The following is a 13,162-nucleotide window of genomic DNA, read 5'->3' on the forward strand; positions in this document are numbered from 1 at the left end:
TTCAGGCAATTCTCCTGCCTCAGCCTCCTGAGTAGCTGGGATTACAGGCACGCACCACCATGCCCAGCTGATTTTTTGTATTTTTAGTAGAGACGGGGTTTCACCATGTTGACCAGAATGGTCTGGATCTCTTCACCTCGTGATCCACCCGCCTCGGCCTCCCAGAGTGCTGGGATTACAGGCGTGAGCCACTGTGCGCGGCCCGAATTTAACCGTTTTTAATCATGCATTTCTGTTGCACGCAGCACATTCATGGTTGTGCAACCATCCACACAACTCTTTTCATCTTGCGAAACTGAAACTCTAAACCCATTGAGCAGTAACTGCCCATTCCCTGCCCCCCAACCCCATCCCCTGGCAATCACCATTCTAGTTTTTGTCTCTATGAATTTGGCTACCTTAGTGGTGGAATTATACAATATTTATCCCTGTGCAATGACTGGCTTATTTCACTCAGCATAATATCTTCAAGGTTTATCCATGGTTTAGCTCGTGTCAGAATTTATTTATTTATTTATTTTGAGACAGTGAAGAAGGAGACCCAGGCATCTGAGATCAACTTCTTTGACTATCACACTGCATTTCAATAGAAGAAAAGGCTGACCGCCTGGCGCCTCCTGTTTCACCTTCCTGTAGGTGGGAGGCTTGGTCTTGGGGAGACTCTCCGGAAGACACCTTTTGTTTAAAACAAGATCAAACCCAAAACCTGTACATGAGAAGGCTGGAGATGGTCATGTGTTGAGCTCAAAGGTAGGTGCAGGGAGTTTGGACCTTTCGTTTCTTGTACTGCTGAGACAGAGGCAGGTCTGCGATGCCAGGAATGTACCCCAGGGGTGCAGAGTGGCAAGAGTCCCCATGTGAGTCCTAAAACTGTAGCAAGAGTTTCACATGTGAGTCCTAAAACTGTAAACCGGAACCCTTTCATATGAGTGTTCTAAGACTGTAAACCCAAGATTCTTCCATGTGTAATATCTAAAGTATAAGCCTATATAAAGTTGAAACCTTCCTTTGTTAGACGAGCTGAGCTTTGGACCAATTATCGCTCAGGCTCCGGGGCTGGAATAAACTTCCTCCTTCTCCATTCGGCGTTCGTGAGATCTGTTTCCCACAGCAGCTCCTGCTACAACGGAGTCTTGCTCTGTTGCCCAGGCTGGAGTGCAGTGGCACGATCCCGGCTCACTGCAATCTCTGCTGCCTGGAATCAAGCGATCCTCCTGCCTCAGCCTCCCGAGTAGCTGGGATTACAGGCATGCACCACCATGCCTGGCTAGTTTTCGTATTTTTAGTAGAGACAGGGTTTCAACATGTTGGTCGGGCTGGTCTTGAACTCCTGAGCTTGTGATCCGCCCACCTCGGCCTCCCAAAGTGCTGGGATTACAGGTGTGAGCCACTGTACCCGGCCAGAATTTCTTTATTTCTATTTTTTGAGATGAGTCTGGCCCTGTCACCCAGGCTGGAATGCAGTGGCTCAATCATAGTTCACTGTAGCCTTGAACTCCTGGGCTCAAAAGATCCTCCCACTTTAGCCTCCTGAGTAGTGGGATTATAGGCCCATGCCACTACACCCTGCTAAATTAAAAGAAATTTTTGTAGAGATGGGGATCTTGTTATGTGGGCTGGGCTGGTCTCAAACTCCTGGCTTCAAGTGATCCCCCTGCCTTACCCTCCCAAAGTGCTGGGATTACAGGTGTGAGCCATTGTGCCTAGCCCAACTAATGTTTCTTGAGAGCCTACTCTGTGCTAAATGCTCTCCTATGTTGCAGGGTCACAGCACTGAGCAAGGCCAGGAAAAGCCTCACCTGGGACCTGCGATCTCAAGGATTCTATGGGGTCATCCACTGAATAGAATATGTTTGACAGATGCTGGGGGTAAGTGGGGAGCAGTGGAGATGGGGCTCAAGAGAGCCCTTGGGGGGACCTCTGTTGAAACCCTGTCTACCTCCCAAGTGGTGACTTCTACTTAGCCCTAACAGGGAGAGAATGCAAATTCTCTTAGAGAGCCCTAACAGGTTACCAAATGGAAATGATTATAAAGCTGATGGATGAATCGCATTGTTCCTTACTTTTTGATGAGCGGTTTCTTGAGACTTTTCCAGTGTTTACACAAAAACACCAGCCTTCCTCTGTCATGACTCTAAGGGCAAAGTTGAGGAGTCTGGGCCAGCTGTGTGCTGGGTTCCGTACAGCATGTTAGGGACACAGAAATGACAAAGCCACGGGTTCTGCCGGGCCTGGTGCAGCAGGGGAGATAGACAGTGTCCCCAAACAAAGATTACAGAATATTCCTGCATGGAGGTGGTGCCCAAGAGGGCCTGGTGAGCTCTACTTGGTAAGTCAGAGAAGGCTTCCTGGAGGAGGAGTTTACTCTCCTCTGAAGTCACATCCTGGAAGATGAGCTGAAGGGCATGAGATGGATGCGTGGACTGGGATTCCAGGCACTCAGCACATGAGAAGGCTGGAGATGGTCATGTGTGGCGCTCCAAGGTAGGTGCAGGGGGTTTGGACCTTTCGTATCTTGTACTGCTGAAACAGAGGCAGGTCTGCGATGCCAGGAATGTACCCCAGGGGTGCAGAGTGGCAAGAGCTTTGGTTCTGGAGTCAGATGGAACTGCGTCTGTAGTTCATTTGTACTGATACAGCCAGTTGCCTTAGAATGGGTAATTTATCAACAACAGAAGTTTGTTGATCACGATTCTGGAGGCTGGGAAGGCCAAAATCAAGCACCAGGAGGTTTGGTGCCTGATGAGGACCATCATCACAGACACCAACTTCTTTTTTTTTTTTTTTTTTTTTTTTTTTTTATTTTACACGTTATTTAACATTAACAAAAGGATACATATAGTTGCAGGCAAATGACCATTCAGTACACTTATTTAGATAATAGTTTAAAATTTACATCCTTCACTGCCATGGAATATTTTAGTCTATGTAGTCAAAGTCTTCTGGAATTCCAAAAGTTTTATTAATTTTATTTACTTCAAACCCAAATTTTCTTTTGGCCCAAGATTTTATTGCAAATATGTTATCAGTCCATCTGTTAGCAGCTTCTTGGGCTATTTTGTTCGCTTGGCGTATTTCTGCCACGACTTGTGGGTCACAATCTTTGTATTTTTCTACTTCTGCCTTTAGCTGTTCCCTTTGGTCTCGAAGTGAAGAAAGTTCTTTTGCTAGCGTGGTTTGCTCTTCCGTTTCACATTGGCCAATTTTAGCTTTTTCAATGCATTTCTGTAGGCTTGCACGCTTTTGGCTTCCCTCAGACAACTGAGATTCCAGAGCCTCCAACTTATGTTTCCTTGCATGAAGAGCTTTACTTGGAAAAGCCCAATAATAATTAGAAGTTCTGATCCTCTCACAGTCAGCCATGCCACCATCAGCTAAGCTTTGACAGACTTCTGTTACTGACATAGAAGTAACGCCTTTCTCTTTGGGAGCAATCTTCTCCAAGTCTTTTAATTGAAATACATCTTTTGTTTCAAAAACTATTTCCATCTTGCAAGTTCTCTTTTCTTCTGCACTCAATCCTTTTTTCTTTGACATGGTGCCGGCATGGGGGCTTCTGCTGGGGGGGCCTGCGCACGGGGTGAGGGCTTCTTTGTTTTTTTTGAGACTGAGCCTTGCTCTGTCACCCAGGCTGAAGTGCAATGGTGTGACCTCAGCTCACTGCAACCTTCACCTCCCGAGTTTAAGCAATTCTCCTGCCTCAGCCTCCTGAGTAGCTGGGAATACAGGTGTGTGCCCCACGCCCAGCTAATTTTTATATTTTTAGTACAGATGGGTTTCACCCTGTTGACCAGGCTGGTCTCGAACTCCTGCTTTCAGGTGATCCGCCCACCTTGGCCTTTCAAAGTACTGGGGTTATAGGCATGAGCTATCATGCCCAGCCACAGACAGCAACTTCTATGTGGAAGGGGCATGATGGACGGGGCAAAACAGCTCCCTCCAGCCTCTTTTATAATGCCACGAATCCCATCCATGAGGGCAAACCTCTTGACTTAAATCACATCCCAAACGCCCCACCTCTTAATACTGTCATACTGGGTATTAGGCTCTAACATATGAATTCTGGGGGATACGAACATTCAGACCATAGCAGTCTGCATCTTGGCTGAGCCATTTACTTATGATTGACTTGATTTTTTATTTTTGTAGAGGTGGGTCTCACCATGTTGCCCAGGCTGGTCTGGGACCCCTGAGCTCAAGCAATCTGCCTGCCTCAGCCTCCCAAAGTGCTGGAATTACAGGTGTGAGCCACTGTGCCCATCCTTATGAGTGACTTCAGTGAAGTTGCTTAATTTCTCTCTAGGCCTTAGTTTGCTCATCTGTAAATGGGGATAACAGCAGACCCTTTTCCCTAGGCCTATTATGAGGCTTAATTGAGATAATGGATGTAAAGCACAGGGTATAATGCCTGGCATATAATAAGCTCTAACATGTGTTAACCTGGTATTACAGCATTACTTGATCATGTGTCAGGAGCATTTTTTTCTTTTTGAGATGGAGTTTTGCTCTGTCACCCAGGCTGGACTGCAGTGATGCCATCTCGGCTCACTGCAACCTCTGCCTCCCTGGTTCAAGCAATTCTCCTGCCTCAGCCTCCCAAGTAGCGGGTACTACAGGCATGTGCCACCATGCCCAGCTAATTTTTTGTGTTTAGTAGAGACCAGGTTTTACCATGTTGGCCAGGATGGTCTCGATCCCTTGACCTCATGATCTGCCCGCCTCGGCCTCCCAAAGTGCTGGGATTACAGGCATGATGCACCACGTCCGGCTGCCTCAGCCCAAATTTTGTATTTTTAGTAGAGATGGGGTTTCACCATATTAGCCAGGCTGGTCTCAAACTCCTGACCTCATGATCTGCCCACCTTGGCATCCCAAAGTGCTGGGATTACAGGCGTGAGCCACTGTACCTAGCCTGGAGCATTTTTTTCTTGGTTAGTTCATTTTGACTCAAGTAGTATTTATTTCAAAGTGTTGCTTCTTAGCTTTATTTGTTTATTTTTATAAATTTATGGGAAATGAGCATAATGTGGTTATATGCATAGATGTGGAGTGGTGAGCTCAGGGCTTTTCGGGTATCCATCCCCCAAACAATGTACCTCGTACCCGTTAGGTAACTCGTCATCATCCAGGAATATTTAATTTCAAATTAATTTTATATGAAAACAAACAAATATATCAGATACCATATACTTGTGGCCAGTGGCTCTCCTGGCGTTTGCTCTCCTCTGACAGGCAGGTGTGTGGGTGGGAAGTCTGGAGGGCAAGGCTCTGGACTGAGGCATTTCTCCAGAATGGCGTCCTTGGACGCCTTATTTCTGGGGTCCACTCACTCCAAGCCTGTGAACCTGTATATTTTCCTCTTAACTGTGGTCTTTCTGAATGCAGGGTCCCTTATTTCTGTGCTTCTGACACAGGCAAGAGCTGCCATCCTGTGGGCATATGATGCCACCCCCAGGCCCCTCTGACTGTGCTTGGCCTCATAGACCCTTGTGATCATGTCAAGATGACAGAAAACCATTTGGTTCTGATATGGGAGTGGGGCAAGGATGTGCTGGGTAGAGAAGGGTAGGTCTCTGGCTAGGGTTTCACACCTGGGCCCCTGCCCACGGACCTGAGTGAGAACAGGCATTTCTGTTTTCATGCCCAAATGTAGCATTTCCCAAGACCATCCCGGCCTGCCACACCCCCATCCTGTGCCTATAAAAACCCTGAGACCCTAGCGGGTAGACACACAGAGGCTGGACTTGGAGAGGAACGCACCGGCGTAAGAGCACGCTGACAGGCAGAGGCCGGCAGGCCACTGATCAGCAGAATGGTGCAGAGTTTGGCTGAGGCAGCTGGAGGAGAGCCCGGTACCCAGGAGGCGGAGGTTGCAGTGAGCCAAGATCGTGCCATTGTACTCCAGCAGGGATGACAGAGTGAGACTCCATCCTCGCCTCCCCCCAAAAAAGAGGACCCCGTAACACATGCCCTCCGGGGCTTCAGGAGCTGTAAGCATTCACCCTCAGAGGCTGCCAAGGGGTTGGAGCCCCACAACCTGCCCGTCTGCATGCACCCCTAGAGGTTTGAGCGGCAGGACTCTGAAGGAGTGAGCCACTCTCCCTGTTGTAAGCCCTGTGAGGGGGACAAGGGAACCGTTCCCCCTTCAGTTCCAGATTCCAGCCCCCAGTACATTGTGATCTTTCAAAAACATGCATATCCTTTTGACATAGAGTATCCACACCCCCAAAAAAAATCCTCGGTTACCTGGATTTTATAAACCAGGCAAGGAGAATTAGGCCTCTAGCAACAAGACCACAAACCCTGCGGATGTAGATAAATGCAGAACACGGTAGATTAGGAAGGCGTGATCCACTCAAGGACAAAACAATGAAAAGCAGAGTTTAGAATCCTGCAGGCTGTCACTGCTCACAGGAAGAAGCACCAGTCCTTATGAGCTGTTGCAAAAGCTGGGACTTCCTGGTGTTTGAGCTGCTGATGTCATTTTTTTTTTTTTTTTTTTTTTTTAGATGAAGTCTCGCTCTGTCACCAGGCTGGAGTGCAGTGGTGCGATCTCAGCTCACCGCAATCTCTGCCTCCCGGGTTCATAATTCTCCTGCCTCAGCCTCCTGAGTAGCTGGAATTATAGGCATGTACCACCACACCCAGCTAATTTTTATATTTTCAGTAGAGACAGGGTTTCACCATGTTGGCCAGATTGGTCTCAAGCTCCTGACCTTGTGATCTGCCTGCCTCAGCCTCCCAAAGTGCTGGGATTACAGGCATGAGCCACTGTGCCTGGTGATTTCATGGCGTTAATGGGGCTTCTCGTACCTCACCCTTCCTTTCCAGTGCACCCAGTGGAGACCGAGGGACAGTGGCCCTGGGGGCCAGGTACTTGAGAAGGAGACACAGATCTGAGGCCAGTGTGACCAGAGGTCAGGGGCCAGCTGGACAGGAGCAGGGCTATCTCTTCAGGTCAATGGAGCTCAAGGCATTGGGGTTAATGTGTGGAGTGTGTGTCCCTGCCCAGATTGTGTATTCGGCTTCCTCCCTGCATCTCACCTCAGGGTCTAACAGGGACCTCAAACTCGCTCTATCCCAAACTGAGCTTTTTTTAGTTCCTCTTTTTACACTGCGCGTTTAACCCACTCCAGCCCCCTCTTCCTGGCTCAGCTAAACTGCTCTCACTTTCTCAGCCGCATCCAAAGCTTCTTCGGGAAGCCTTGCTTTCCCTGCCCAGAGGCCCTCCCCAGCCAGTGCTGAATTGATGGTTCTTCCTCCAAGATCTACCTACCTTGTGTTTTTTTTTTTTCAATTTTATTTTTTATTTGTAGAGTCAAGGTCTCACTATGTGCCCAGGCTGGTCTCAAAGCTGGCCTCAAGCCATTCTCTTGTCTCTCTCCCTAAGTGCTGGGCTTACAGGTGTGAGCCACTGCGCCTGGCCCAAAAAGTACTTTTATTTATTTATTTTTGAGACGGAGTCTTTGCTCATGTTGCCCAGGCTGGTGTGCAGTGGCATGATCTTGGCTTACTGCAACTTCCACCTCCTGGGTTCAAGCAATTCTCCTGCCTCAGCCTCTAAGTAGCTGGGATTGCAGGTGCCCACCACCATGCCCAGCTAATTTTTTTTGTATTTTTAGTAGAGACGGGATTTCTTCATGTTGACCAGGCTGGTCTTGAACTCCTAACCTCAGATGATCCACCCGCCTCAACTTTCTAAAGTGCTGGGATTACAGGCGTGAGACACCACATCTTCTTTTAATCTGACATCTCCTCACTGTCGTCACAGCCACTTCCAGTCCCAAACACCATCGTCACCCCTCTTCTGGGACTTTGGCACCAACATCCCCTGCCCACTCTCACCCCTAAAGCTTCATCCTCATATAGGAGCCTGAAGGTGACTTTAAAAATGTATATCAGACCTTTGTTGCCTTGTTTAACTCATCAGTGATTCCCCATTTCACAGACAAAACTCCTCAGGGCTTCCACGCCCCTGAGGCCCCGTGATCTGGCCCCTTCCTCTCTCTGGCCCTGTCCTCTGCTTCCTATGAGTTTACTCACTGGCCTTCTCCCTCTTCCCCAGCGCATACCTGCTGTGCAGTATGTGAGCGAATGAGCCAGAGGGAGGCAGAGAGAGAGAGCCTATGGAGGAGAGAACGGCGGGAGCATGGAACGAGGCAGATAAACGGAGGAAGACAGAGACCAGGAGAAGTGGAAACAGATGCGGAGAGGCCAGGGGAGTTCTCCTGTGATTTGGGCGTAGGGTCTTTTAGGCTGACGGTGTGATGGACTGCATGGTAACCTCTGTGACCTGCACATACACCTCCAGATGAGTTCCTGGAACTAGAAAGTCTGAAGTTAACTGGAAAACCACAAAAAGGAGAAGAATGACCAACGCTTGCAGTGCCTAATTAACTCTGAGACATTCTTCTGTTTTTCCTTATTCCTGCCTCAACTGTTAAGGCAACTGGACTTTGTAACTGACCTTGCTCAACTGATAAGTCAACCTCATGACTCCAGACCCTACGACCCCCTCCCAGCTTGCAAAAACCACCCTGAACTGTAACTTCTGCAATTTTCCGCTGCTTACCCCCAACCTACAAAACCAACTCCTATCCCACCGCCCTCCCCTGACTCTCTTTTTGGACTCAGCCTGCCCGCACCTGGTGAGTAAACAACCACGTTGCTCACACAAAGCTTGTCTGGGGGGTCCCTTCATTCAGAGTGGGCATTTAACATTGGGGAACCTCATTTTCTCCAGGGCCCTACCCCTTCTCTTTGTTGGAATTGGGCCTGGGACAGGTGGCTAGTGGGTCTGGGGCTGATGGAGTTGTGGGGGCTGGGAGCTGAGTTCAGGACTGAGCTCTGGACCAGGCTGGAGGATGGGCCTGGGCGGGACCTGGGAATTTGGGGAATTTGTCCCTTCCTGTTGGCTCTCCTGGGTTCCTCATTTCTGTGACTTGGGAGTGGGAAGGGGCTGTCTAGAAGGGGCCGGCTATTTCCCCCTCTCTATCACATCTCTTTCTCTGCTTCCTGTCCTTGAAGTTCCCAAAATTGTTGATGTCTCCAAATTCCCAACCGGGAACTGATTCTTCTGCTCCCATCCGCCAGCACAGATGCCAGGCCCTCCAGCCCACCCCTACTGACTCCTGTCACTCCCCAGGGCAGTAAATGTAAGTCAAGCACCAGCTCAGCGGGAGGGAAGCCGAGCTTTCTCTGCAGCAATTGGAGGAGGTTAAAAGGAGTGAAGGAATTGATTTTCATTGAGCACCTACAGTGAGAGGGCTTTGCTTATACAAAACAACAACAACAAAAAAGACCCAAAACGGTCAGCGTTAGACACTTTGCCTTACATTAACCCATTTAATTCCAACAGGAACAGAGTGAGGCAGGTATTGTCATCCCCATTTCCAGCTGAAGAAACTGAAGAACAGAAACCTCGAGTCACTTGTCCAAGGTTCCATGATGGCTGGTAAGTGACAGAACCAGCATTGAAACTCACGTTTGTTTGATTCCAAAGGGCCAGCCTGGCTTCCCACAGGGAGTCACTTGTACATGGATTAGACTCTTGTTTTTTTTTTTTTTTTTTTTGTTTTTTTTTTTTTTTTTTTTTTTTTTTAATTTGTTTTTTTTTTTTTTTTTTGGGTTGGTGCTGGGCACAGAGATTGAATGTTGAATAAGGTCGTTCCTGAGGTCAGGGAGCTGGCAGTTCAGACTGGGAGGGAGACACAGAGCAGGAGCAGAGGCCATCCGTGCCTTCACACAGCACAGAATGATTGGGAGCAGACCAAGCGCGGGGACCTTTCTAGATGCTGGGGATTTAGGACTGAGTGAGACAAAGTCCCTGCTGTCGCAGTGCCTGCCTGTATGTGCAGAAAGATAACAACCTAAATATATGACATTCGTTATCAAATGGTGACGAGTACCACGGAGAAAAAGAGAGCAGGGAAGAAAGAGAGGAGGGAGTGGCAGGGGGTGGGCACAGAGCTTCCTGATGTGGAGACACGCTGGACAGGGCAGGAAGCCCACCTTCTTGGCCTCAGGGCCTCTCAGACTGGCACTGGGGGCCTGTCCGTTTCTGCCCTGTCCACTTGCCTGGCAAAAGGGGAGTTCAGGGTGGCTCTGCTGCAGGTGGTCTTGGCACGGGTGGGCACTCTCTCAGGCGGCCCCTTGGACACTGCCCTTTGGCATGTAGATCCTAAAGTCAGGGAGAGTTTTTCATGTTCATGCTGGTACTTGTGTACCAAATGGACTGTTACCATTTTGTTTCCTTAAAATAATTAATAGTCAGTTTGTTAAAGTACATTTTAAACCTAGTTTTCCTTAAGCTTCTTGTAAGTTCAGCTTATAAACGTAATTGTTCGCCAGGCGCGGTGGCTCATGCCTATAATCCCAGCACTTTGGGAGGCCAAGGCGGGTAGATCACCTGAGGTCAGGAGTTCGAGACCAGCATGACCAACATGGAGAAACCCCATCTCTATTAAAAACACAAAATTAGCCAAGTGTGGTGACACATACCTGTATTCCGAGTTACTTGGGAGGCTGAGGCACAAAAAAAGCTTGAGCTGGGAGGCAGAGGTTGTGGTGAGCCGAGATCGTGCCATTGCACTCCAGCCTGGGTGACAAGAGCGAAACTCTGTCTCAAAACAAACAAACAAACAAACAAAAAAACGTATTTATTATTTTTTGAGACAGAGTTTCACTCTTGTCACCCAGGCTGGAGTGCAATGGCACAACCTTGGCTCACCGCAACCTCTGCCTCCTGGGTTCAAATGATTCTCCTGCCTCAGCCTCCAGAGTAGCTGAGATTACAGGTGCCTGCCACCGTACCTGGCTAATGTTTTGTATTTTTATTAGAGATGGGGTTTCACCATTTTGGCCAGGCTGGTCTCCAACTCCTCACGTCAGGTGACCCACCCACCTCGGCCTCCCAGAGTGCTGGGATTACAGGTGTGAGCCACCGGGCCCTGCAGTAATTATTCTTTTAATAAATTGTGCTAAATAAGAGCCACCAACTTTACTTTCTCACTGATTAATGCATAATAATGAAAATCAAAGACACAAAACTCTCTTAAATAATCAGTTTCATTCACCATGCAGTTAAATGCCTAGAAACATTTTAAATTGAGTTTACACATTTGGTGTATTTTAGGGATTTGATTTTAACAATCAAAAACTAAGTAACTAAGGCAAATTAATATTCACAAGGAATCTCAAGGTCTCATCAACATTCCAATATTGTTTACAAACCTCATCAAATTATTTCATACCTTTCAACTGAAAAAGAAACCACAAATCTAAAATCAAGTACTTCATTTTATGTTTTGATTTGTTATCTCAGGCTAATTCCAAATCTTTAGTATGCTGAATTTTCTTACACATTACAATACCAAATATAGATTGCTCTTAAATTTAGCACAGATGTATTAATACTACATGTTAGGTTTACTTCACCGCCTATATATTTAGTTTCACACCTTCCTAGGTTTGGAATACACTTTACTGAAGGAAAAGCATTCACATCTGTGTCCGCTGGGGTTGCCAGGTGTTGCCTGGGGCTACTTGCTGGACAGCGTTCTGACACTGGATGTGGGGTCTGGGCTGCACATCATTAGAATAATTTTCCTGGAGCCACAGGGAGAAGTTCTCTATCCTTTCTAGTTGCTAAATCCATGCTCTCCAGATGGGATTGAACTCACAGCCCATATTTCTTGGGTTCTATATTTTTCTATATTCCATATTCTTTTTTGGTTGACTTGAATAGATGGAATACTGAACCACCACTATCATTGCAACTACATTCCTTCACTTTCGTGCTGGGGTGAACACAGAATTCTTTTTTTTTTTCAGATGGAGTTTCATTCTTGTTGCTCAGGTTGGAGCGCAATGGCGCGATCTTGGGTCACTGCAACCTCCACCTCCCGGGTTCAAGCGATCTCTTGCCTCAGCCTCCCGAGTAGCTGGAATTACAGACATGCATCAACACACCCAGCTAATTTTGTATTTTTAGTAGAGATGGGGTTTCTCCTAGTTGGTAGGCTGGTCTTGAACTCCCGATCTCAGGTGATCCGCCCGCCTCGGCCTCCCAAAGTGCTGGGATTACAGGTGTGAGCCACCGCGCCCGGCCCCCTTTACCTGCTTCTGAAATCATAGCTAAACTCTGAGAGGGTCCTCCTGAAGGCCTTCACTTCATGGGAGTCTTGTGGGTGTCTCCTGCCCCCTGCGGTGGGAGAGGGGAGGACAAGGACCTCTCACCCGTAGAAATGCTTCTCCAAATGTCTCCTTCTCTTCCTTCCAGACTGCTTTTTGTTTTTGTTTTAAAATCTCATCCGCTGTTATAAAGAACATCCACTCCTTCTGGAAAACAAAACCCACTCGTTTCCATGGACAGTTGGTGTGGAGGCAAAAGTGACTCCATCTTGGCTGTTTTTTTTTTTTCTTTTTTGAGACAGAGTCTTGCTCTGTTGCCCAGGCTGGAGTGCAGTGGCATGATCTCAGCTCACTGCAACCTCCACCTCCCAGGTTCAAGCAATTCTCCTGCCTCAGCCTCCTGAGTAGCTGGGATTACAGGTGCCTGCCACCACGCATGGCTGATTTTTTTATATTTGTAGTAGAGCCGGAGTTTCACCATCTTGGCCAGGCTCTGGAATTTCACCAGTTAGCATTTTAAGACAAAAAGTCAGCCTGTAGGCAAAAAGTACAGGAAGAGCTGAATAAAATGTTCTTTTCTAATAATGAAGAGGGCTTATGTTGAGATGTTCTTCTACATGTATTGTTTTGGATTATCTCCTCACTTTCTATGGTAATTCCTGACATAGCAGTAGGAAACAAATCCTCTGAGAACTGGAGCATCTGACAGTTCTATAGCCTACCCTCTCATGCCATTGATGGTTTGACTCTACAATTCTAGATTGAAAACAATTTACCTTGGAAGTTTGAAGACATCACCCTGTTGTCTCTCTGTGTTCAGTGTAACAGCTGAAGAGTGAAATCCATTCGGATTCTTGTTTCTTGTAGGTGATTTACCCCCACCCCTGGTGGTTTTTAGAATTTTTTCTTTATCGGGCCGGGCGCGGTGGCTCAAGCCTGTAATCCCAGCACTTTGGGAGGCCGAGGCGGGTGGATCACGAGGTCAAGAGATCGAGACCATCCTGGTCAACATGGTGAAACCCCGTCTCTA

The 13,162-nt window shown here is 47.7% G+C and overlaps 1 protein-coding gene and 1 long non-coding RNA gene across 3 annotated transcripts in view; one reads left to right on the forward strand and one right to left on the reverse strand.

The window, feature by feature from the left end:
* The first annotated feature begins 2,159 nt into the window (after positions 1-2,159).
* The window catches only part of LOC108306613, a 14,082-nt gene continuing 3,079 nt past the window's right edge, over positions 2,160-13,162 (forward strand). For both annotated transcript variants that reach the window (XR_001826207.2, XR_001826208.2), the window contains exon 1: positions 2,160-2,484. This is a non-coding gene — a long non-coding RNA (uncharacterized LOC108306613). The remainder of the gene's footprint in view (positions 2,485-13,162) is intronic.
* On the reverse strand, positions 2,802-3,595 carry LOC108306612 (meiotic nuclear division protein 1 homolog). Its single transcript, XM_037739681.1, has one exon. The coding sequence runs from the start codon at positions 3,535-3,537 to the stop codon at positions 2,920-2,922; it is 618 nt and encodes a 205-aa protein (XP_037595609.1). The 5' UTR covers positions 3,538-3,595; the 3' UTR covers positions 2,802-2,919.

The sequence above is a fragment of the Cebus imitator genome, unplaced genomic scaffold, assembly GCF_001604975.1.
Source record: "Cebus imitator isolate Cc_AM_T3 unplaced genomic scaffold, Cebus_imitator-1.0 Scaffold72, whole genome shotgun sequence".
Classification (NCBI taxonomy): domain Eukaryota; kingdom Metazoa; phylum Chordata; class Mammalia; order Primates; family Cebidae; genus Cebus; species Cebus imitator.

Coding starts and splice junctions, on each gene's coding strand:
- LOC108306612 (XM_037739681.1), bottom strand. CDS start 3,537: ATGTCAAAGAAAAAAGGATTGAGTGCAGAAGAAAAGAGAACTTGCAAG.